Here is a 26,631-nt window from a genome sequence, read left to right as displayed (position 1 = left end):
TTTTAGCCGCCAAGAAGCTGAGAATCAGAGCAGAGTCCTGGTGGACAATTAAGATTAAAACTAAAAACATAGACGCAACAGATTCTCTAAATAATATCATTTCATAAGTCTGATACACGAGTTCTTTGGTAAAATTATCTTTCATTTAATTGGCTACCTAACAGACCCACTGAACCATATGAATGCTAATGTATATAGCATAGTGTATTTATTCATCTGTGTATTTATATACTTTTACATTCTTTATGAATGTTGATTTTGTACTTAATTTATATTCCTAGTTTAGCTGGGAGAAGTTAAGCAAAGTCCAAACATTTTAAAAACATGATCATAAATGGATATTAAATTAAAATTATCATCACTGTTGCTGTGACTGTTTCTATTAATCCTCAGTATTTTGCTGTTAATGCGTGAGATTTGATATTTAAAAGTTTAGCTGGTATATATTCTACTTCATAAATCACTGAAAGCTTAAAGATCTGCTGTGGATCAACATTCCAGACCTCTCAGGTTCTGGTTCTGGTTCTGGATTCAGAGCAGAACAAACTTCCAGAAAACTGCAAAACAGCTGAAACACTGAGTTCCATTAAATCAAGGCTAAAACCAACCTGTTTAAAGTTTCCTTTTATTTATAATAAATGGAACATTGATCAATATATCTGATATTGATCATTTTAATGATGAAAATTAACGAAATGTAATAATTGTTTTTGGTTTTCACGACTGTTGATTATCTGATGTTTCTTATGCTTTCAAAGTAAAACACTTTGCTCTGAAATGTAATATAATAAACTATAATAATGTGCTTAGTTTAAGGGGGGGCATTTTAGTTCAACTTATACTTTATAATATGTAAATTTTATCTATCTATCTATCTATCTATCTATCTATCTATCTATCTATCTATCTATCTATCTATCTATCTATCTATCTATCTATCTATCTATCTATCTATCTATCCATCCATCCATCCATCCATCCATCCATCCATCCATCCATCTATCTATCCATCCATCCATCCATTGTTCATATATTTGCCCCCCGTCCCTCCAGTTGGTTGCTCCCAGTCTGATCGGCCGCAGCCGCGGCGGCAGCAGCGATCCCAGCCATGATCCCTTCTGTCGCTGATGATGACGAGGATGAAGCTCCGTGTTTCTGAATGAATCCACAGCCAGGGCTCCGCTGCTGCACGGCTGCTGGACGGATGCATCGCTTCCTGCCTTCCTTCCTTCCCTTCTTCTTCTTCTTCTTCTTCCTGTTGTTGATCGCACACTCAGATGCGCGGGATGCCCGTGATTATGGACGTGGTGTGTTTTCTGTGGATGCTGCCGTCGGTGTGGGCTGTGGAAGGTAAGTCTGTCTGCCTGCACAGATCTATGCTCATCTTTCTGCTGCTGACATGAAGAGGAGCCTGCAGGGGGGAAACATTCAATGCATTCATTATTCGTAGCAGTATTGTTATTATTGCTCTTACTGTTGTTAATATTATCGTTATTTATGCTCAACATGTGAGCCAGCAGCCTGATTCTGTAGGATTTGGAAGATTCGGGGCCTCCCTGCAGTATTCCTGTCAGCTTGTGAAAACTGGACCCCGCAGCTCAGAAAGTAACTCTGTAGCATCCTGGAGTTTGGTCCAAATCAGAACAAGCACGAATATTTATTCAGGACTGTGCATAAGGTAAAACAAAATGATAATGAAATGAATGAAAGAATTTCCTACACAGTGAAATGAATCAGTATCTGTGGAGAGTGAGATCATTTAATTCTTATGAAACAGCTGCTGGAAGCTGTTTATAATTAAATGATTAGAAATAAAACTTATGTTTCAAATAAAAGCTTAAATTATTGTTTATTTTAGGATAAACTATTCAGTTTGTTCTCTTGAATCCGACATGAATATTTCTGAGTTCACCATCGTCTGGTTGCTTTTGGTAGATTGTTTCAGGGATGAACTGTCATAAATACATTTTAGCACCAATTCTTTCTGTTTTTATAAGTGACAGGACTGAAGTTAGCGTTGAAAATATGCTTCTGTCTGCACCACAGGGCGTCAGAGAACTGCTTTTGTTTGGAGCTGGAAGTTAATTGGTTGTTGATTTGTGACAGATTCTTAAAAACACACATAATTATCTAATGTTTAAATCTGTGACGTTAGTTTTACATTTAATCGGTTTAAATTGAGAAGAAATTCAGCAGTAATGTGAAGTCCGGTTAGCACCACTCATCGTCTCTTATACCAACCAGATTTCATTTCATCCATCTGGTAGAGACTATTTACTTTTTAAAAAGCTAATTTCATGCATTTTTAATTTAAAAAGGTAGTTAATAAACTATCAGATGTTTTATTGATGAGCAATAAATCAGTTGATAGCAAGACAAATTAAAATGAGCTCCATAATTTCCATTTCTCTTTTTTCTCTTTATACCAAAAACTGGATGATGAAAGTCTTCAGTCTGATGCTTCTCATCTCTTTTTCTGGAGGATAATTTTGCTTAAAAGGCTCCACAATTCTTTTTATTTGTTATTTTGCTTCTTTATTTTGGATGTTATTGTTTATTGATCTTTGAGAATGTTTTCTTGCATTATTACTGTTATATTAGTTGAAAATGGTCTCAAAACAATACTATTGTTCATTACAATAACTAATGGGACAATGTAACTTATGGGCCTCACTGATAGGGGGCAGCACTGAGCCACAAAGACACAAGTGGCAATAAATAATAACTTTATTATTGTGACAGACTTATTCAAATCTCCATCAGATATTTGATAACAGGACCACATTATAGTCCATGACAAGTGGCCAAACACTCTCTCCCACTGAAGGGCAGTTTAGAGTAACCAATTATCTGAACATGAAGGTTTTTGGACCGCAGGAAGAAGCCGGAGTACCAGGAGAGAATCCATGAATACGCAGAGAGAAAGTGTCGAGGGCAGGCAGCGAGGCAGCAGAACACACTGATAAAAATATCTGAGCACATTATTCGCGGCTCGTCCTGAGAGCTTTCACACTCATGTTTAGTTCTTTCCCCGTCTGGGTGAAGCAGTGCAGTACTGCATCTTACCTCTGGGGGTGCTGTGTCACATAGAGCGAATGAAGCAGGCCGTTTTTCACATGATTATCGCTGTTATTTACACACGTTCTACATTTGTTAACGTTTTACAGTCTGATGGATTTAATTAATATTCTGATGTGAAGTGAAAATGCGCCGACTGAGGCAGAAAGTACCGTGCCTCACTGATAGGGGGCAGCGCTGAGCCCCAGAGACACAACAGGCAACAGGTGCTCTTCTTCCACACACTGAAAAACTGAAAACAATTGGAAAAAGAGAAAATAGAGTAAGACTTTATTAAAATGTGTGCATAAGACCCTGTCAAAAACTGTTGTCATGAATGAAATAATGGCACTCTGAATGCAAAACTGCATTAAAACTTGCATAAAAAGTCCATTAAATGTGTTCATGACATGTTATGATATGTTGTGTCATGTAAGCCTTAAGTGAAGAGTTACTGAGTCGCTGCTGCTGCACCAACATGGAGGCCTTCGCTTTCACAGCATCTTCAGTCTGTCTCTGGTTTGTGCTAATGTTTCTTCTTCTCCTTGTGAATCCTGGTTCAGGTCGCAATCTCAGTCACTTCTGAGTTTTTCTGCAGCCTGGTGCCAACCAGCATTTCTTTTCATTTATCCATCACCTGAATGTGAGTCAGTCTGAATCTTCTGGATCTTCTTCACCACAGCTGATGATGTGCCTGATCCGCGCTGCTGTTCCTGCACACTGACAGCGTTTTCATTACAAATATGCTCAAATCTTTGTCAATATTCCGCTAATGTCAGAAGAACAACTTCACAATTGAAAATCACATGTGAATACATTAATTCATGTGATAAGTTATAATTTAAACAACATGCCGCTGTCACTGTACGATCCGTAGCTTTGGCTCATTTGAGCTGACGAAATACTTCTGGATTATTCTTAAAATGTACATCAACAAAGTGTAACATATTTATTCATATTAATTAAAATACTATTTTAATTGATGCTTTAATTCTCTTAATGAATAGTTGTCATAATGTAGCTAAAAGATTTTATGAAGAAAATTGTGTTGGACTCTCAAGACTGTTAGCTAGTGGTTACCGTCAGTGCGCCCCCTGGTGGACACGATAAAAAAGACCCTTATTTTATAATAATCATAAATTTTAGGAGATTAGCTAAATGTGTTATCGGATTACCGATCAGAAACACTAATTTATTACTATATCTTCCCTCATGTTTGATTTTTGTACATTCATTCACGTGATTTATTTTTTCTAGAATCAGTCTTATAAAAATCGACTGATAAAAAGAAATATATAATCTTTATTTCTTGTTATCCTCTTTAAATCATATACTATTTTTACGATTATAATGACATGCAAAAGAAAAAGGGAACAAAAGTGATAATTAGCCGATGGTACGGATTTTCCATCAGCCTCCTGCTACTTCCTGTCGTTTTCTTCTTCGTGGTTTTGCTGTTGAACACCTGTTCTAGTCACGTGACTCGTGTGACGTAAAAACAGTGTTCAGGTTGGAAAAAATAAAAATAACTTTGACTCGGCCACAAAATTACCTCAACCGTCAAAACGAAATTGGTATGTTTCCATGAAGCATATTTATTTTAGAAATGTTAAATTGTGTAATTATTTGCTCGGTGGAAGCGCAGCTGCTGAGTTTGAGTCGCTGGTTGTCGTGTCTGCTGTGCCTGCGTGTACCTTACCGTGCGTTTCTCTGCTGCAGCCCTCAGGGATCCTGTTCTTGTGCCCCAGATTGATGAGATTTATTGTAACATTTCTGTTCGTTGTGTGCCAGTAGAAGTGTAATCAACATAATGTGTTTCTGGGGACACTTTCAGTCAACTCTGACTTCAAACATGCAGAATCACGACACAACAGAGAGGGTGTTCTCATCCTGGAGGCTTTATTATTTCTGTGTGCTGATAAATAATCCATGTGGAGAGAAAAAGGAGTGAAACACAAACTCATTTCAGCATCATTATATTGGTCTTATCGTGTTTTTGCAACATGAGAGGAAAAAAAACATAAAGAAAAGCCAGTAACCCAAGATTCATAGAAAAACATAAATGTCTCGATATTACGTTAAAATCTTCTCTGAGTGTTTTGGTTTGGATAAAGATGTCCTGATAGGAATGACCTCAAAGCTCAAACACTCTGAGACATTGAGTCTCATTGTCCACTGATGCATCAGTTTTACTGTAGCTTATATTCACTCAAGCATATTTTCTTTCCCAACGGGATCAGTCATTTTAGTCCACGTTATTTCTGCTTACTCAATCTCTAGCGGACAGTCACACACCCGAACCCACTGGTTTCCCAACAGCTCAGCAAAATGTCCAGAAAATTAGTGATTCATGCAACATTAGCCTGAAATTATTTTTTATTTTATTCCAGAGTGTTTACTATGACTGAGTAAGCTGATTCAGGCTTGATTGCATTAAAAATTGTCACATAATTATTCACATTTCTTTTTCTACATATAAACGTCCTGAGCAGGAACCTTTTTAATAGCATTTCTGACACGCCTGTTAATGTGACACACAAGCTGCATCCGCTAACAGCAGCAAGGGACAAAGTCGCTTCTCTCGGCCTACTAGGGGTTAAATTCTGCTTCTAAACGATCTGATTGGACGCTGGAAGAAACTATTGTTGAATCAAGTTGCGCTAAAAGGAGTTAGCCTATCAGCAAATCTGTTCAAGTCTAAAATAGCCTCTTAGTGCTAAACATGTAGCAGCTAACGCTACTGTTAGCATCCACATTTCTAAAGGAAGAATGATCAGAGATGATCTTTGCTCCAACCTGATGGTTGAGAAACCGGAAGAACAGATTAAAAACTTTAAATATCTGTATTATTCTTCAGCTCAGATGTCTGTTTGTTCGTTTAGCTGCAAACAGCAGATGTTGCCTTTGTGTCAGTTTTACCAGAAACACAACGGAAATGTTCTGGCTCTGAATTGTTTATGCAAAAAAAGAAAAGAAAAATATGTTTAGTTTTGTTAAAATTTTTAGCTTATTAAAATCAATTGAATTATATAATTAGAATTAACAGACATTTCCTAATATAAATGCTTATTGTGAAGTACTGGGATCTGCTATTATCTGCAGGATATAAAATAAGATTTATGACCTTTATTGGTTTGAAGTTACTTTAGGGAAATTTATGATTTGATTTATTAATTTTTTGTGGAAAGCTGTCAACATATTTGTCAGTTATTATTAATGTCATGATCCTGGATTGTTTGGGTTTTTCTGTGTTTGTATTTTGATCATTTCCTTATTTTTTGTTTAGTTTCTTTGTTTATTCGTTTTGTTAATATTTCTAAATCATATTTGTGCCTCTGATTGCCTGCATCTTGGGTTCAACTACTCAGCAAAATGACATATTGAGGATTTCACCTCAAAGCAATAAAAATATGTGCGTGATCTCTTCTGCACTGCTCCTCATGGAGGCCATGCGGAGACGAAACTATCAATCTTGAATTTGATTGCTAAGGAGATAAAAGCTGGAAGCTAGCTAACAGCCCCCGCTGTGACGTGAAGCAGGGAGTTTTATGATGCGTCTCTGTTGGTTTGATCTATCATGACATATTATGTGATGCAGCCTAGTAGGATTATGTGTGCTGGGCTTAGTTGGCCCAGTCTCTCCTCCTCTTTGGCCTACTTTTACTGAATCACGCAGGGGGACGGAAGCACAAGAGCGCCCTCTACACCCATGCAGCAGAACTACAGGAACAGATGGAGGCAGTTGGAGGAATCAAAGCTAATTAACTACAGTCTGCAGGAAAAAAGAAAAGATGAAATTCTAATATTAAACCAAACATATTTTACAAACCAAACTGGGTTTTGGTTTGAACAGAAGATAATTTGTCAGGTTTATATGAAACAATTTATATAAAAGTTTAGCAGGAATTCCTGCTATTTCGGGTGATTTCCAGATGTTTTTTTCTGTCTGTACTGCTGGGAATGAGAACCAGCTCTAATAAATATGCAGCAGAAAGGAGAACGTCAGACACTAATGCATCTCGTCTCTCCATCTTCCACTAGAAGCTCCAGCTGTGCCGAGCCCACATGCATTTTAAATGTGGAACTGCGGCAGCGTCGTTCATTATTAACACACATTCACTGGTGTATTTAATTCTCCTTCCCTCTGATTATGACGGATTTGTTTCTGCATGTTATGTGCGGCTTGGAGAAAGTTTCAAAACATGCAGACAGCGAGAATATTTATCCAAAACTTCAGATCCCGAGTATTTATACATTTTTCATCAGGAGTGCATCCCAATTTCATTCATCCACGAGCAGTTAGAGCGAATCTCGTCCAATTAGTGTCAAGTCAGCTGAATTTAGTTTTATTAGTGCCTGGGGTGTCCAAACTTTTTGCAGTGGACAAAACGCTCTTTAACTAACTAAACCCTCTGAATTGTAGTGAGTGGAGAACTAGAAAGTAACATGAAAAGTAAAAGAAAAACTTCAAGTACAGTATTTGTACTTTGATGCAGAATTTAGTCAAAGTACTTTCCAACACAGAAATAAAAGCTAAATTATAAAAGCTTAGTTTTTCTGAACGAATCCAGCTCCAGTGGAGTGACTGGAGAAACTTTCCATCCACAAATTCAAAGTAATTTAGTAAAAGTGATTTTTTAAAGCTAAAATTAAACAAACCATACAAACATTTTGTAAAATGGATCAATAAAAAAATTAAAATTGTACAGAAATCCTCAAATGACAGTTTTAGCTTCACATGGTTCAAATTCTGTAAAAAAAATCTCCTTTTAAAAACCATTTCCTGTCCAATTATTAATTAATAGAAAAATAATAATCAGCCTCTTGCTGCAGTTGCATTCCTTGCTAAAAATGATCAAATGCTATTGCAGTTTTTCTTACTTAAGCAATAAATTGAATTATTTGTTTATTTTTAAAGTCTTATCGCATTAAAAAAGTTTACGCAGTTTAAAGGAAATTTTGCAGAATGTCCCATTTTTTCATTCGATTAATTGATTGATCAATAGAACAATTAAGTTTTGGTCAATATTTGCCATCTTGTTGTTTGTATCGAACCTCCAGAATAAATCCTGGGTTCACAAACTCACATCTTCAATACGGACAGTTTAGAAACTCGACGTAACAGCTAGTGAAGTCATAAAAGCGTGTGATGATTTGTGTCTGCACACCAGGCTGTGCTGCAGCCAGCGGTGCTGCAGCCAGAAAGCTGCAGATCCTCCTGGGGCTGAGCGCTGCACCCACAGTGTCTCTGAAGGGACTTTTTCTTTCAAAAATATAAGATATGTGAATTAAAGCAACATTAAAAAGTGTTGCTACATGTGATTTCAATGCAATATCATCAAACGAAACATTGATAATGACACCACAATGGAAGCTACTAACATTAAAAACACACTAAGCATGAAGCAGTTTGTGGGAATTTGAGTTTTGAACTGTGAGGTGAATAGATTAATTTGAAATGTCCTGCAGGTCAGCGCTGGTGGCCTCTTTGTTCCTGCCTAACTGTGGCTCTAACACCTGGCTCTCCACTCGCTCCCTGCTCCTCATTAATCGCTGCTGACGCTAACAGGAAGCGATCACCCGGAAAAATGGGCCGTTTGGTTGCAGCAGTGCTGCTCACACTTTAGCATCGACCAGCCAGACCCTGGCAGTCGTTTCCCAAAGTCCTGACTAATTATTTCAGCTTGAGCTTGTTTCGTTTTGCCAAAAATGGAAACAAAACAAAGTTTATTGACAATTGAAGACAACAGAATAAACAACACATTTTAACCTTTAACAGGAAATAGTCATGAGAAATGCTGTGTGCAGCAGAAACCCAGCAGTTAGCGAGCATCAAACTTTAGCATCGTGTTTTCAACCTCAAAGCTGCAGCAGAGACAAAAAATCACAGTCCAGGTTTTTATCGCCTGAATTAAACGTCGTCCTCTCTGGTTTGGTCAGAGGACTTTGGCCGGTGTCCAGCTGCTGATAGCATTTAGCAAAACAAGCTACTAGCTGAAGTCCAATAACCAATAAATCAATTCATTGCATGATGAATTCAAATGAGCTCAATAATTTCCATTTTTCCCTTTGCTCTCTATTTTTCTACCAAAACCTGGATGGTAAAAGTCTTTGGTCTCAACTGTCCCTTTTTTTGAAGGACAGTTTTGTTTAGAAACTCCATAATTAATTTTCTTTGTTCTTTCTGTTGTTTTGTTTGTTTATTTTGGATATTTAAAATGTCTTCTAGTTCCTGTGTTAATATTCATTAGAATTTAAAGTTTATTGATCTTTAAGAATGTGTTCTTTCATTATTATGCCATTATTATTTTCATTACTTGAAAATGGTGTCAAACAACAATATTATCATTTATTGCGATAACTAATTTATTGTCCAGCAGGATTTATTATTGTCAGAGGTTTGAAACTATGGCACTGATACTCAATTTCTCTCTCTGTCCCAAACATTTGGCCTTACTTGTTTATTTTACCGTTTTTTTGTGTTGTTCTGTTTCTGCTACAGCGCCACCAACTGGCCTGGCAGACCTCCTGCAGTGTTTTCAGTGGCTCCTGTTTTTTACTAATCTTTTACAAAAATTTACAAAGTTCGTCTGCGTACAGGCAGGACCACATTTAGAACAGAAATATATACATATGTGTGTGTGTATATGTATATATAGATTTATTTTTTTAAAATCGTGTTCTACACAAACTTTGAAACGTATTTTCTGAATGAATTGAATAGTTTTGTTACACTGCAGATGTTCATAGTGGATTTTATTACGACTGTAGGCAACTTCACATGAAATCATTACTACATTTTTAATTCCAACTTGGAAAAACTACACAATAATAACAGACATCAGATGTTGGGAAATGCTTATTAATTATGCGATCAATATTAAAGGTTGTTTTGTTTATATTTTTAGTTTTTTTCCATCCAATGAAACAGTTGAAAGAACAGAAAAAGTTGAACTCTGTCTCAATCGTTTCCTCCTTTTGTCTTTTCTGCAGAAGTTCTGATGGATTCAACGACAGCAACAGCAGAACTGGGCTGGACCATCAACCCGTCACAAGGGGTGAGAGAAACAGTGAAACAAAGCGAAGCTAGATGAAAGTTAACATCTGTCGTTCTGTGTTTGTGTTTCTGTGTCAGTGGGAAGAAGTGAGTGGCTATGATGAACACATGAATACCATTCGAACGTACCAGGTCTGCAATGTTTTTGACAACAGCCAGAACAACTGGATCCGGACCCGGTTCATCCAGCGCCGCGGCGCTCAGCGCATCCACGTCCAGATGAAGTTCTCAGTGCGGGACTGCAGCTCCATTCCCAACGTTCCCGGCTCCTGCAAGGAGACCTTCAACCTTTACTACTACGAGTCGGACTCCGACGTGGCCAGCAAATCTTTCCCGCCCTGGATGGAGAACCCCTGGGTGAAGGTGGACACGATAGCAGCCGATGAAAGTTTCTCCCAGGTGGAGCTGGGAGGACGCATAATGAAGATCAACAGCGAAGTTCGAAGTTTCGGACCGGTTTCTCGTAAGGGATTCTACTTGGCTTTCCAGGATTACGGCGCCTGCATGTCCATCATCGCCGTCAAGGTGTACTACAGGAAATGTCCGCGGGTGATCCAGAACGGGGCGGTGTTCCCTGAGACTCTGTCCGGAGCGGAGAGCACCTCTCTGGTGGCTGCCAGGGGAGTGTGCGTCCCCAACGGGGAGGAGGTGGACGTTCCCATCAAGCTGTACTGCAACGGGGACGGGGAGTGGATGGTTCCCATCGGCCGCTGCATGTGTAAGGCCGGCCACGAGGCGCTGGAGAACGGCACACTTTGCCAAGGTGAGGAAGACGTTGCTATCTGCATTCAGGTGTGAATGCAGATAGTGCATGAATGCAGACATTTCCTTAAAGGGGCAGTATCGTGTTTTCCTGGCACATAGGGCCATTTTATGGCATCATCAATTAACTATGTTACCTTCAGTTGTTATAAAAAACCTATAAATATCAAATTATGACTTAAGTTTGACTTCTTAACTGAACTCCTTGAAATTGGGCCTGTGTCTCTTTAAAAACTCCTGCTGTTTCCTCAGTTAACCCTTTAACATCGTTTTTACCAGCGTTGCTGAGAAGTAGCTCCTATGATGAGCTCAGCAGTTCCACCAGGTGTTTGCTAATTGCTGCTGGCTAGTCTGAAGGAGCTGCGACTTGGAGGAGGGGCTGTGTCCACCCAGGCGTTTTGCACAGCTTAATGGTTGCCATGGAGATTAAGGGACTAATCAAACTTCCATGAAAGAATCAAAACAACACTCTAGTTTTGTTTTTGATGAAGAAAAAACATTTTAACATATAAGTTGATTTTACATGATACCGCCCCTTTAAGATTATGCTGCAAATCTTTTGTAACTTTTATTTATTCTGTCTGCTGAATTGGGACACTGTGCATTATAAAACATTTTGAACAGTAATGTGACTCCACCAATTACAGCTGTAACTGTTTGTCGCCATGGCAATGGTACCGCCTGAACGACCCAAAATTAATAAGATTTAAATCAGGAACGTATTATGTAAGGATTATTTTCTATAGAAATTTGTTGAATTAGTAAATTCAACGGTTTCAATATGTCAGACTGATGGCGGTTCTTGTTTTTATAAAAATTGATTCCTTGGCAAAAATTAACAATGTGATATTTATGTGGCAACAGGGACTTTCCCATTGTGCATAAATGTACTAACATTTACATTTTCTACAGTTTGTCAGTGTAGGATTAGACTGCTGCTGTAAAAGCTGAATTTGTTTTCAGGTCTGCCGGTAAGTGTAAAGTTTACAGGATTTACAGTGTGATTTGAAACAGAGATTTTCCTGCTCCTTTCGCCCTGATTGCATCCCATGTTCTAACATGTTGAGATATGAAAAGTGACAGCATCTGTCGGGGTCTCTGTAGCTGTCATGTTAATGATCTGACCTTTCTCAGACGCAGACATGAGCAGGCCTTCTGCTTTCCGGAGAAAATGTGAGCAAGAAAGAAACGTAGAAATATTGTTTTCAGAACATGTCAAGTGCTGATGTGTGTCAGGACTGTTTAGGTAACAACAAGCAGAAACGATGCAAAGTGGCGCCATGTGACCATGTTCAGCTTGTCTGCTGCTCGTTTTCCTGCCTGAGCCTGGAGTTGTCTGTTCTTTCTCCAGCTTGTGTGTCGGGTTTCTTCAAAGCTGCACAGGGAGATGAGAAATGCCTGCAGTGTCCCATAAACAGCCGAACCATCAGCGACGGAGCAACCAACTGCATCTGTCGTAACGGCTACTACCGCGCTGACGCCGATCCTCCCCGGATGCCGTGCACCAGTACGTAAAAACACACCGGAAATCACCGCAGCCGGTCTGCAGCGGCGCAGCACGATCACAAACACATCCGACTGATGATGATGATGATGATGATGATGATGATGATGATAATGATGATGAGTGAATAATCAGGGATAGATTGTTACATTTACCCTGTTACGTTTACTTCAGTAAGATTTTTGAAAACAAGTATTTTTACTACTTTTACTTCATAATCACATTATGAAGTATCTTTACTTTACCTTGAGTAAAATGTGTGGATTCACTGAATAAAAAAACAACCAAAAACAGACGCACACCTGCAGTTTTTATCAAAGTTTATTAAGTTTGTATTGATAAAAAAATGTGTTTGTTATTTCTATGAATTATTGTCACTTTGGTCCTTAAAATAACAACATTTCCACTTAACTTTATGATGCTATTTTAAAATATTAAATGATTTATAATTTGATCAGTTACTCAGTACTTGACTTTTTACCAAATACTTTTTCACGCTTGAATAATTTCTTGGACTCTTTACTTGAAGCAGTGCTACTCTTTCTTCAGTATAATTTTGGGTACTCTACTCTGTACGGACAACACATTAATAATCTGACAACATGAATAAGTAGAATGATGTTTGATTCAGCATTTATTTTTAATTAGTGTGAGCAATGTTTGGAGGCCCCCCTTCTCCAAAACAGCTGAATCGAATGAAGCTTAAAGCTGCAGTTTGTAATATTTATTTGAAAATCCCATGTTTTTCTACACATTTGCTAAAACTCTCACCCTGTCATGACACTGTAATATGAGGCAGATAATCTGTGAAAAGATTAATCTTCTCCACCTCTTTCCTGAGTTTCTATTGTCATCTAAAGAAACGAACCAAAAACAACCAATCAGAGTCAGGAGGAGGGGCTTAGCGCTGTCAATCAATGCTAAATAACTCACTATTTTATCAGTGGCCAATTATAAACTATAATATTGTTTTGAGAATGTTTTCAAGTAATACATTGATGATGCTGTAATAATGCAGGCTCTCAAAGTCCAATAAACAAAATTTTGTACATTTTAACACTGGAGCTGGAAGATATTTTAAATATCTAAAAATAAAACACTACAACCAAAAACAATGAATAAAAAATTAAATCCACTTACAGTTCAATTCAGCTTATTTATGTAGCGACAATTTACTATAAATGTCTCAAGGCACTTTACAGAAAAAAAACAATTAAATTAAATGGATTATGATGTAAACAAAAATGCCTTTCTAAAAATATTAATAATCAGAATGGAAATGATCAAGCTCATTTTAATCATCAGAACTGTTTAGTTATAAGTAGACTGAGCTTACAGTTTGGAGAAGTCTTGTAGATCGTTGTGTGGATGTTCGGCTGGTTTGTCGTGTGACGCTCTTCTTCCCGCCCAGCTGTTCCTTCAGCGCCACAGCGGGTCATCTCCATGGTGAACGAAACGTCTGTGAGGCTGGAGTGGAGCCCGCCGCTGGAGAGCGGAGGCCGGGAGGACGTGGTCTACAACATCATCTGTAAGAGCTGCGACAGCCGGCGGGGCAGCTGCACCCGCTGCGGAGACAACGTCCAGTTTGTCCCGCGGCAGCTCGGCCTGACGGACACCGGCGTCCGCATCAGCGACCTGCTGGCTCACACCCAGTACACCTTTGAGATCCAAGCTGTGAACGGAGTGTCTGACCAGAGTCCGTATTCGCCACAGTACACGTCCGCCAACATCACCACCAACCAGGCCGGTTAGTGAACATCTTTCAAACCTGTTTCAAGATCCAACGGGACAGAAGAACAAAAGACATTTCCTGTCGACACACTTCCGCTAATCCTTAAATAGCAGAGCTAATTTTTTTCCTGTAGCTAACTTCAAAAAGAAGTTGGCTAAAGTTTCCAAAGTTAGCTTTGGAAATAAGTTAGCGAAAGGTAGAAAGAAGAAAGAAGATTTTTCATTTAGCGCTTTAGCTAACTTTGAAAATAAGCTAGCTAAACATGGACGTTGGTCTCCTTGGTGGAGAACACACTGAGGGTTTTGAGACCAAGCGTTCGTCTCTGGTGCTCTTTCTGTGTCTCATTTTTTCTCTAACTTATCATTTTTCTGGTTTCTTCTCAGCACCATCTGCAGTGTCCATCATCCACCAAGTTAGCAGAACTCCCAACAGCATCACCCTGTCCTGGTCTCAGCCCGATCAGCCTAACGGTGTTATCCTGGACTATGAACTCCAGTATTATGAGAAGGTACATCCCTGCTGATTGGGTCCGTCTTTCCCTGGAACATTTGTAGATGGGTTTTAGGTTCTGGACAGAGAACAGTCACAGGTTGAATTGTTTTGTTTTCTGTTTCAGAACTTGGCCGAAGGGAACTCCTCTCTGATAAGGAGTCAGACCAACACAGCAGTCATACGGGCCTTAAAGCCTGGAACCATCTACGTCTTCCAGGTCCGAGCTCGAACTGTCGCTGGATTTGGAAGCTTCAGCGGCAAAATGTACTTCCAAACCATTACTATGGGTAAGACCTCTTGTATCTGCCTGAAGGATGTAAATAACCTTTAAATTTCTGTCAAGAAGCGGATATCTGTGTGTGTGTGTGTGTGTGTGTGTGTGTGTGTGTGTGTGTGTGTGTGTGTGTTGTATGAACCCACTAGTGAAGAGGAAGGTTGAATTATGCCAAATCCCACCCAGTCTTTTATTTCTCTCTGGCCTCCAGTGGAGTCTGTAGAAGGTGGTTCTAAAGTCAGTTGAAGTTGTTTAGAGAAATTCTGGAATAAAAACGTCTCATTAGAGACTGAATCCATTAAGACAATCCACTAACCACTGGCTCAGAGAGTAATGTCGCTCCTGGACAGATCAAAAATCTGTTTCTACTTTCTTTTGGGGAGTCGAAGCTCTTTCATTGCTCAGCGTCTCTATTGGATATGAAATGTTATGCAGATTCTGTCTGCTGTCCGCTCATCCTTAAATTCACATGTCCAAAATGATCAGGCTGTAAAAAGTCTGAAATTCAATAGAAAATCTGTAAATTGACCTTAAATACGATAATCACAGGTCCTAAATGTTGTGGCAGGATTATTTAATCTCATATATTCTATGTAGTTTATTTTCTTCCTGGGATTTTTCTTTCAAGAAAACGTTTGAGTCGCAGACATCAGTTTATGTTCTGTTGAGGCTAGCTAGCAAGTTAGCTTTTTGCATCTCTCATTGATAAGTGTAAATTATGGCCAGTAAGCTAGACAACGTTCAACTTTTCTATACAATGCTCTGTGCATTCTGTGTAAAAAAGCTGGCTACTACTACATAAAATATACAATTTTCTTTTGTACATTTCTCTCATGACACAGGTCTTAAATTTAAGTCATAATGGCTTTAAAAAGGTCTTAAGAAGTCTTAAGTTTGAGTTGGTGAAACCTGCAGAAACCCTGTAATAGATGCAGATTGTGGATTTAATTGGTTTTCCTCTTCTTGGACTTTTAACTGGATAGTTTCTGATGCGGTGAGGTGTGGAAAGCTCTGTGAGGTCCAATCAAAACACTGAAATCCTCTAGTACATTTATGGCCTGAGGTGTTAGCCCATCAGGGTCTGGCAGTTATTTCGTGCCACAATCTAGAAGTTAACTTGTGAGAATCCTTGCAACATAAACAAAAAGTCTGCCTGTGGTTAGTGAAACCAGGCAGTGAAAGGAGGAAGCAGACCTGCTCAGAGTCTGGCTGACCAACACGTTTTAAGGCGCTGTATCTCAGTCAGCTCCAGTGTTTATCTTTTGTCTGCTTTTGTTGTTTAGAAGAGTATAACTCCAGTATCCAGGAGAAGCTTCCTCTCATCATCGGTTCGTCTGCAGCAGGAGTCGTCTTTATCATCGCCATGACTGTTGTCATAATCGTCTGTCGCAGGTGAGCCGTTATTTGACGGTACAGGTAAATAAACTCGGCCAACAGTTGTTAATAGAGTAAGAACTGGTGAGTTATACTTCCAGGACTCACATGCACGTCTGAATGCATCTAATGTCCTTTTGGTGCTATATACATGTAACATAAACACATTGTTTTTATCTGTAGACATTTTTTACCTTAAAGATCTTTGTTTTTCCTCATCAGGAGGAGTACAGACAGACCAGAATCAGAATACTCCGACAAACTCCAACATTACACCAGCGGCCACAGTAAGCAGCTGATTCAGTCTTTTTCTCGTCCAACAGCTATAAAGATTAAAAGCCGTCTTTAGTGAGATTGGACTTAGTTTTGGCTGCTCCTAACTTTGAGATGTGTTTTGCACCTCTGCTGCTGTTCCGTTTCTCTCTCTGACAGTTTCCCCAGGAGTGAAAATCTACATTGATCCCTTCACATACGAAGATCCCAATGAAGCTGTGAGAGAGTTTGCCAAAGAGATCGACATTTCCTGCGTCAAGATAGAGCAGGTCATTGGTGCAGGTAAGGAGACGGTGAATCAGAAACACAAAGTTTGAGGATAAACTGGAATATTCGGAGCTTTGCTGTTTGGCTCAACTCTTCCTTCTCAATGAGAGACCTCTTTGTCCTTTTCCAAACTGCCAACTCGTCTTTCCGATAGGTGAGTTTGGGGAGGTATGCAGTGGAAACCTGCGGCAGCCTGGGAAAAGAGAGATGCTGGTGGCCATCAAGACGCTGAAGGCGGGCTACACTGAGCGCCAGAGGCGGGACTTCCTGAGTGAGGCATCCATCATGGGCCAGTTTGACCATCCGAACATCATCCATCTGGAGGGGGTGGTGACCAAGAGCAGCCCAGTGATGATCATCACAGAGTTCATGGAGAACGGATCCCTGGACTCCTTTCTTAGGGTAATGCTACCACATGATACACAAAGATACGCCATACCAGCATACTGTGAGCAGAGTTGACTCTTGCTCTGTTCATAAGGATGATAACCAGTAAGACTAAGTGACACTGATCAGCTTGCTTTATGAACACTCTGTGGAAAATAGATGCTGACACGACTTCAGAAACATTTATACTCTGTGGTTGGTCCTGCTGCTAAACTAGATTCTGACTTGAAAAGTCGAATAAATTTACTGACGGTAAGGTGTCCGACCCCATTAGGGACGAAGGGTGAATAGAAAATGGATAGATGGATGGATGTCTTAAGCTGTTTTCACAGCTGAAAGTCCGGTAGACTCTGTTCGATTGGGGACCAAAATAGAAACTTCTGTTGGAACCAAAAGGTCAGCATCAGTTCCATCTCCAGCTGCTCTGGTTCTCTTTCTGCTCTGAGTCAAACCAACCAAACCCTGTGACAACCTGTTCCTCTGTAAACCACTTCCTGCTTCTGTTTCGGTCTCCAGTCCGCTTGGTGTTCACATATGAATTCAAACCGAACCAAAGTTCGTTTCAACCAAACCCAGACTGAGGTGGATCAGAGTTCACTTTTTGGTTCAATTACACATTCACACTTCCCCAAATGAACTGGACTCTCTAGACAAACGGGTTGTAGTTGGATTAAAGTGGACCAAACATAACATAACTAGTTTTTCTCTTTCCAAAAGCAAAACGATGGGCAGTTCACTGTGATCCAGCTGGTGGGGATGCTGCGCGGCATCGCAGCAGGAATGAAATACCTTTGTGAGATGAACTACGTTCATCGAGACCTGGCTGCCAGGAACATCCTGGTGAACAGCAACCTGGTGTGCAAAGTGTCCGACTTTGGCCTTTCGCGTTTCCTGGAGGACGACACGTCCGACCCGACATACACCAGCTCTTTGGTGAGTCCTTACTGAAGAACAAACGTACTTGTGATGAATTCATTTTCAATTGGTGGCAAATTTCCTACGTCCTTCCTCCCTGCAGGGAGGGAAGATTCCCATCCGGTGGACGGCGCCGGAGGCCATTCAGTACAGGAAGTTCACCTCCTCCAGTGACTGCTGGAGCTACGGCATAGTCATGTGGGAGGTGATGTCCTACGGTGAACGGCCGTACTGGGACATGAGCAACCAAGATGTAAGTGAATCCCCACTGGAGATCAACACAGAAAGTGTTTGGTTTTCTACTGTTGGTCAGAAGTGCTTTACATCATGACAACATAAAAACATCATTTGGCATTACATTTTGTCAAATGCCATCATTAAAATCATCAAGACACATAAATTATGTTGGTCAATGTTTCAGTTATTATTAATCAGAAGTCACTCTGAACAGACGGGACTTTAGTCTTGATTTAAAGCCAGTCAGTGTTTCGGCTGCTTTGCCGTTTTCTGGACGTTTGTTCCAGATCTGTGGTGCATAGAAGCTGAATGCTGCTTCTCCATGTTTGGGTCTGGCTCTGGATGCAGAGCAGAACCAGAACCAGGAGACCTGGGAGGTTCTGGATACAACAGCAGCAGATCTTTGATGTGTTTTGGTGCTGATCTCTTGACAAGAGTAGTGTGAGTTTTCATCAGTGATTGGGTCTGTGCAGGTGATCAATGCCATAGAGCAGGACTACAGGCTGCCGGCTCCGATGGACTGTCCGAGCGCGCTGCACCAGCTGATGCTTGACTGCTGGCAGAAAGATCGCAACAATCGGCCCAAATTCAGTCAGATCGTCGGCACACTTGACAAGATGATCCGCAACCCCAACACCCTCAAGACCACGACGCCGCTGTCGTCATGGTGAGCAGGCAGACTCTTCACACCCGGACCGGCCCATACCCGCTCACTAACCACATCTCTGTTCTGTTCTGGGTTTTTTCACCAGTGTTCACTTAGCCCTGCTGGACCGCAGCGCCCCGGACTTCTCCTCCTTCAGCACGGTGGATGAGTGGCTGGAGGCCATCAAGATGGGCCAGTACCAGGAGAACTTTGCCAACGAAGGCTTCAGCAGCTTCGACGTGGTTTCCCAGATGACCATGGAGTACGCTGGTTACCTCTCATACATCACATTTCAGATCGGTTTATTGACACAGCACGTTTAAAAGAACCTTAACAATGAGTAAAACCTTTAGGTATAAAACAAAAATATATCTAGATCAATTTTACGTGTGGAAGGATGTTCCAGTTAAAACCTGAGTAAAAAGAGTTAAAATATTAAAGGAAAATAACTGCAGCTAATTCTAAATTTTACACAAATATACCTGCATTTCTTAGAAACAGGATTTTCTGGAACTACTGGCCTTTATTTTACAGAGTAAAGAGAAGTGGAAGGACATGCAGCCCAGATTCAGGAATAGAAGAAAATGGAAATATTGAAATAAGATTATCAATATTAGTGCAGTTTTTCTAAAAATATACATTATTTCCTAATGTTATAACTACCCAGCCAGTGTTTTTTCACAAATAGAGGAGATGCTGTTGGCTGCTTTAATGATCTGTAAGAAGAACACAGGAAATAGGTTTAGACTCTTATTGTGAAGGGGCCAGTATGCTTCTGTACATTTTATAATTTTAGTGTTGTAAAATTGCCAGGCTTTATGATTATTTTAGTTATTGATCATTTTATAAATTATTCTGATGATTAATTGTATTGAAAATGTGACACATTCTGCAGATTTTTTATTTAATGCAGAATTTAAACCAGGTGAAACTAAAATTGCCACTTGATGTTTTGGGTAGGACAAATAGTGTTTAGAGAGTCTTGTTCTTTCAGCAGTTAGCCTTCTGATTCTGTTAACAATCTATTTCTAAATTTCAATAATGGATTAATCCGATTACTCGCTTCAGCCTGTTATTATTATTTCTGCCTCAGTCACTCAGAATCAGCCTGGTTTTGTTTGTAGGGACATCGTCAGGATAGGCGTGACGCTGGCCGGCCACCAGAAGAAGATCCTGAACAGCATCCAGGCTATGAGGGCGCAGATGAACCAGATTACCTCAGTGGAGGTGTGATTCCACGGACCCGTCCGCTCGGGCTCTGCTCACCGCAGGAGGCCAGCGTCCTCCCGAACTTCAGAGGAGAGCCAACAGCATCCATCCAAACTGTGACCTCACCGTTCCTCCCTACAGACTCCACCCGTTCGGGTCCGTCGCTCGGCAGCGCAGAGACGTCGGCTTGTTGTTGTGGCAGCTGCTGCGTTCAGGTAACGGTGCATTCAGGGGCTTCGAGTTGCAGTCGACCTGCAGCCGTTTGAGATGATACGCTCTGTTTCCACTCAACACCTCCACCACCAAGTTCCTCTACTGAGCAACAAGAAAGTCCGTCCAACGTGACCTGGCAGTTCCAGTTTAAGGTTGACTTGATCTCATCAGACCTCACATGTGGTGCTTTTGGTGTCAGGCGGACTTCGAGGCCTTAAACATCACAGACAATCAGCTGAAGGGAACATCTGGACTGACTGACATCTGTCTCTTCACTCCTCCGGCTCTCTTTTCTACTCGTTTCACCAATCAGATTTCCTGACTCTTGGTTTGGCATTGTGGATGAGGGCAGTTTTCAGTGTTTGAGACGTTATTTATTTTAATATTTAAAGGGGCAGTACTATGTAAAATCTCTCTTTTTTTAACTTTTACATCATGTGATAATGTTATTCCTTCATCAAAAACAAACCTGGAGTGTTGATTTGATTCTGTCATACATGTTTGAGAAATCCTTTAATCTCCATGGCAACCACTCAGCTGTGCAAAACACGTGGGTAGAACTAGCCCTGCCTATAAGGCATAGCTCCTCCCCTTTCAGATCCTACAGACTAGCCAGTAGCAATTAGCAAACACCTGGTGGAACAACTGAGCTCATTATAGGAGCTACTTCCCAGAGCAACGCTGTTAAAAACGTTAAGGGGTTAACAGAGGAGCCATGTTGGGATTACTTCCTGGATTCTGAGCTTCAGAAAGGAGTTCTTAAAGAGACACAGGCCCAATTTCAAGGCATTAAGCTGAGAAGTCAAATTTCTTTTTTTTAAGTTATATTTGATATATAGCATTTTAAGATCAATTGAGGTTAACTTGGTTAGTAGTTTATGCTATAAAATGGCACTTTGTGCCTGGAAAACACATGGTACTTCCCCTTTAATAGGTGAATCTTAAATCCTGCAGGAACATATAAATAATTTAAACTCTTAGGACTCTTGTTTGCCTGTATGAGCCACAGGAAAACAAAACAGTTTTATCTAAAAACACTTCAAACTTCAGTACTTCTTTGCTGTTTATTTCCTTTTTTATCTTCTTCCAACCAAAACTCTTCCTGGTTCAACTGACTGAGTTTAAATCAAATGAATTTAGACGCCTGCAGGTTTTAATGTTTTATTTACTCTGCTGATTCCTAATTACACACAACTCACAACAGAGAAGTTCACTTCAGGCCTCCTGGGACTTATTCCATTAATTTGAGTAAAAACAGTCGTATTTATATCCATTCACATGAAGCTCTAAAAAACAGATTTAAAGGTTTGATAATTTAAAGGTTTCTGTGAGGCAGCGCGTCTGCAGCCTGAACTGTTTTAATTATCAAGTAAACGTCTTATTTTCTATTTTCATGGCTGTCGTTCCCAATTAATTTTTTTTCTTCTAGCACTTTTTTTTACCATTGATTTTTATTTATTTATGTTTTTTAATTACACAAATAAGTAAAGTCATAATAATATGAGAACAAGTCATAATTTTATGAGAAATCCTGCATGAAACTGCTTCAAAATTAGGAATGTTGAAGAAGTTATACTTGGTATTCCTGTTACAAATACCGAAATACTTAATATTTTAAAACACTAGAGTGAAACTATCATGACTTTCAAACGATTGTTTAAACGTCTGAGTCCATTTTAAAGAAAGAACCACGCGGATTAACTGAACCGTTTGTGTCAGTTTTGATACTCCAGAAGCTTTTTTTCTCATTAAAACATCTTTCTTCTGGTGCTATTATTTTTCTGTGCTAATATTCTAGTAAGATCCTGTGCTAGCCCTAGTGCTACGTTGCACTTGTTTTACTGGCCTCTGCTGCCCTCTAGTGTCTGGAGGATCGTTTAATCAGTCAAGCATGAAAAAGACAAAGTTAAAGTCCTCCTACCTGATGCCTGCCAACAAAATCTGAAAATAAAAATAGATTTCAGTTACATTTCAGAAATTTTCCAAGTAAAACATTTAAATCATTACATTTATGCATTTTTTGCAGCACTAGATGAATATTTGAATTGTAAAGGTTGCAGACCCCAGGTCTAAGGAAACCATTGATTGGCTGCAGTCCTTGATCCTGAGCAAACACAGGGCAGCAGTGGTGAGTAGGTGCAGATTTTTAGTTTTCTTGCCACCCCTGATCTGATGGCACCCTGGACACAGAGCCGTATCACCCATGTCTAGAAGTGCCACCGCCTCATTCATAGAAACTGGGAGCCGGTTCCACAGGAGAAGCTCCACCTTTAACCACCTGAGAAAGTCCAGGAGTCACCAGGAAACCTGCAGATGTTTGACATGACCTGGAGTTTGGTCATTCAGGGCTTTTTGTGTAAGAAGAAGAAGAATATCTGTTTCTTACCTCTCATCAAACGCATGTTCTGGTTTTTGTGGATCACTCTTATCATTTGGTAAAAATGGTGTAGAAAAGATAAAAGTGGTCGTGGAAACCGTTTTAATGTGAAGGTTATTCAGTCTGATGGGTTAAAATGAATCTGCACATGCAGAACGTGGTTCTGCAGGAGCCGGCCTCCATCCACGTTTCAAATTTACATGTTTTTTCTAGAAAATTTTTGAGAATAATCAGAATTTTGTTTCTCATAAATGTTTTGCTTTTGTAGCTCAGTATTTAAATAATAATGCATATCTGAGGTCTAGAAGTCAAATTTTTTTCTAGAAAGTTTCTGATGTTAATATGAAAGTTTCAGATTTTTTTTGTGGAAATTAATTTCTTTTTTTAAATCTGCTATAGCACTAGTACAGCATCATAGAAAAACCTGCCGTCCTTGGTCATTTGAGCCAAAACTGCTAACAAAAATATTCTTACATATCTCCCTGATGTTGTGAAAACACGAACACAAAGCTCTCTTTCCAAACAGGAAACATGCAGCTAATGCCTGATTGATGAGAACGATAAGCTTTTGTTGAAAAGGAACAAACTTTACATTAAAATGACTGAGTTTTGCATTTATACCTCACAGAACTGAAATGATTTTCCTGGTTCATGTAACATGTTATCAAATCTCTTTTTGTCTCAGATGTTTAGAATGTTAAACCTCTTCCTCCTGTTGAATTTGCACAAATGTATGTAAGAACAATCCTGTCAAAAAAACAAAAGCATGCATTTTCTGTTCAGGAGCAGAAATTCTTATTTTTACACTCAGAAACTTTGCTGCTCTCGCTCAAAACTTTGAAGTTTCTTAAAACAAATCCTGATTTCCTGCAAACACACTGAGAAGCATTGAATCTCTCAGAATGCAAAATTCACTTCATCTGGAGTGAACTTTGAAAACTAGCATAACAATACAAATAGGTCACAACCACATGTTTTTATTCTATTAGCTGAAAGTTTGACAGGCTAAGCATAGAAAAACAATCAAGGATGATTTCCTAAAGAGAAGCTTTCTTCTGTCCATCCATTTGAAGGAAAGAAACATTTGATCCAAACTTTCAATCAGACTGTTGAGTGAGAGCAGCTCAAACCTTCCTCACTGCAGTGTCAAGATACGACGCTCTCTTTTGTGTTTTGACTGAAACATTCCTCTGTACAATCACATTTATCTGCTCATATGTGAGGTTGTGTGTGATCTGTGTTCTTGTTGTAAATGCCTTTGTAAATTATGAGAATGTGATTCTTTCTTTTGTGGTTCTGTGTTTTTGCCCACTGGAACGACCCGATCCACTTATTTTCTAGCAGATTTGAAAGTCTGACCTGAAGTCATCGGTTTCTAAATCTCATTGTTTTCCTTGTATAATAACTTCTGTCTCTGTTTGACGATGATCTGTGTGTTAAGGACGCAGCGAGTTCTCTGTGGTTCTGCCTGAGCAAACTGTTAGGGAACGTTCTTCCAGAGCTCTTATTTTGAAAATCTCCAAGCAGAGTTCAGATGTTTTTAACTTTTAATTTTAAAAATGGGCAGATTTTTCTGAAAAGGTATTTTCTCATGCAGCATTGTGTGTGTCAGAAACAAAGTCCCTGTATGTGTTATACAGCTGCACACAAACTCACTGTAATGTACTGAACACACGCCGACTCTGCACACACTCCTGGCGTAATGGATCACACAGACTGATGTATTTTAATAGGGTGTGTTTTTGCTGTGAAATCTAGTTCTTTCAATCTGTGTTTTTGCAACGTATGGTTCCACTTTTTACTTTTTGTTTGTCTGTTAGTTGTGGTTCTTCCAAGTCTATCATAGAAATGCAGGTTTTTAATCTTTTTGTCATTATTAAATTTCTGCACTCCTTTAGTTTATTACATGCGTTGAAGGAAATAATCATTAGCCTGGACACAGATTTGATATTTACATTTATTTATATCATTGTTTTTCTTCTCTTTTTTTTGTTATTGTTGAACTGATGTTATTCTAACCTGAAGTTAGTCGTCATTGTGTTCCTGGATCCTTCACAGACATAAAAACAGAAACAACCTCACTTAAATTTGGCTTCTGTTTGTGAAGAGAAAGTAATCTCTTGTGTGTGTGTGTGTGTGCGTGTTTATTTATAGCAGAAAAAAGCCTGATTCTTTGATTCCAGATCTGCAGTAAACGAGCTCCACATGTTCAGATGATAGATATGAAAGCAAAGTAAAATTTCCATGTTTATCATCATTTCTTTATTTTTGTTTTCTCAGAGACTGTGAGACATTCAAGTGGATAAAAAGAGCAACCTATAAAGCTACTTTTCTAAAATGTGTTCCAGTTTTTATTCGGCCATTTTTAGATTTGATCAAATATCACACTTTGGGTCATTTAAAATCATCAGGGGAGATTTCGCAAATTTTTCATTTGTCTCTTCAGCATTTTTGCCAACTTTGAAAACATTTAGCACACTTAGCTTCCCCTAAATTAATTTATTCACATTAACACTAAAGTGCTAATTTACTCAGTTGTTTTGTACATTTTTCAGTTGAGTAAAGAGTAAGTGCTTAGTATCACGATCACAGTTAGGATTAGTTTTGGTGGACAGAATTATTTTTTATTGTTGCTTTAAAGACGCAGCCAAGCAGCGGATTGATGTCCAGCTCAGAAACCAGGTTTTAAAAAATAAAATTAGGGATTTTATTATATTCCATTGAATTATGCTACTTATACTGAGCTCAATTATTTAGATGTACACCAACATTTTACATATATCCTTTAAATATGTCCTTTTCTTTAAGGTTAATAAATATATCCTGTCTATGGGCTTTTTGTTTTGTTTTTTCTTTGTGGCAAAAAGACAAAAAAAAAATGCAAAAAAAAAAATGCTGCAACTTAAGAGCTAGATGTTATTTTTACTGTAGTTGATTTTTACAGAAGTATTTAGACCAGATTTTACTTAAGCCTTTACTTTTATTAAGTTAATTTTCTTTAGCTGTCAAGCTCTTTTTTTAAATATCCACCTCTGCCTCACTCTCTGAAAAAGTGTCGCCACATCATTTTCATTAAGCCCTGAGAAACATCCACTTAAAAAAAAATAGACAAAAAACAGAAATAATCGAATGGTTTTTAGGATCAGACACAACAGAGCATTTTTCTTGCTTTCTTCGTAAAATCAACAAGGTTGTATTAAACTTTAAGGCCTTAGCTGCTCCCTTTACAGCACAGTTTTACTTTTTGCAGAATATTTTTCCCGGGACTCTTTTGGTCCAAAGCATGTGGATGATGGACCACATGGTGTCACCAGAAGCCAAACGATCCTATCACTGTGACCTCACTTCTACCTTTCTTCTTCTTCTTCTTTTTCTTATATTGTATAAATGTACATTTGATGGCACTCCTGTGAATGAGGAATTGATTTTAAGTGTTTGTAATACTGGTTTCATTTTGTAAAAAAAACAAAGAAAAGATCAAATAAAGGAAAATAAACACATTCAAAATTATATTTTTCTTTATATCAAATTGTGTAAATGGGGGGGGAAATTATGTATGTAAATCAAGCATTTCAATGGAGGTGGGTTTATTGATAACTGGAAACTATTGGAATACAGTGGGCTTATTTTCACCATGAAGAAACCTGTTTGAGATTATTTCAGTTGAATGACGGGAACCATTAGCCATCAGAGGATGTAGACTGGGACCATAAAGGGATGGACAGCAGCGATAAATGTAAGTAAATGTCCTCCACGTAATCACAACACTGAACTGGGATGGGTGGATGATACATAAACGGTTGAATAACACAAATATGGGTACAAAATGTGAAATAAAAACACAAAATTACCCAG

General features: G+C 39.1%; 1 protein-coding gene across 1 annotated transcript; it reads left to right on the top strand.

Moving 5' to 3' along the window:
- The first annotated feature begins 1,087 nt into the window (after nt 1-1,087).
- On the top strand, nt 1,088-26,267 carry LOC122831993 (ephrin type-B receptor 2-like). Its single transcript, XM_044118424.1, has 16 exons — nt 1,088-1,350; nt 10,051-10,115; nt 10,193-10,877; nt 12,228-12,383; nt 13,792-14,127; nt 14,496-14,620; nt 14,729-14,891; nt 16,162-16,270; nt 16,475-16,539; nt 16,685-16,807; nt 16,947-17,194; nt 17,897-18,112; nt 18,198-18,347; nt 18,805-18,998; nt 19,084-19,239; nt 20,102-26,267. Exons 1-16 carry the CDS (start codon nt 1,278-1,280, stop codon nt 20,208-20,210), a joined length of 2,973 nt encoding a protein of 990 aa, XP_043974359.1. The 5' UTR covers nt 1,088-1,277; the 3' UTR covers nt 20,211-26,267.
- The last annotated feature ends 364 nt before the right edge of the window (nt 26,268-26,631 follow it).

Source organism: Gambusia affinis, linkage group LG01 (assembly GCF_019740435.1).
Source record: "Gambusia affinis linkage group LG01, SWU_Gaff_1.0, whole genome shotgun sequence".
In the NCBI taxonomy this organism is placed as follows: Eukaryota; Metazoa; Chordata; class Actinopteri; order Cyprinodontiformes; family Poeciliidae; genus Gambusia; species Gambusia affinis.
Note: the sequence above shows the minus strand (reverse complement) of the source record. Positions and strands in the feature narration are given on the sequence as shown.

Coding starts and splice junctions, on each gene's coding strand:
- LOC122831993 (XM_044118424.1), top strand. CDS start 1,278: ATGCGCGGGATGCCCGTGATTATGGACGTGGTGTGTTTTCTGTGGATG. Junction 14,621..14,728: donor AACTCCAGTATTATGAGAAG/GTACATCCCTGC, acceptor TTTCTGTTTCAG/AACTTGGCCGAAGGGAACTC. Junction 19,240..20,101: donor GTTTCCCAGATGACCATGGA/GTACGCTGGTTA, acceptor TTTTGTTTGTAG/GGACATCGTCAGGATAGGCG.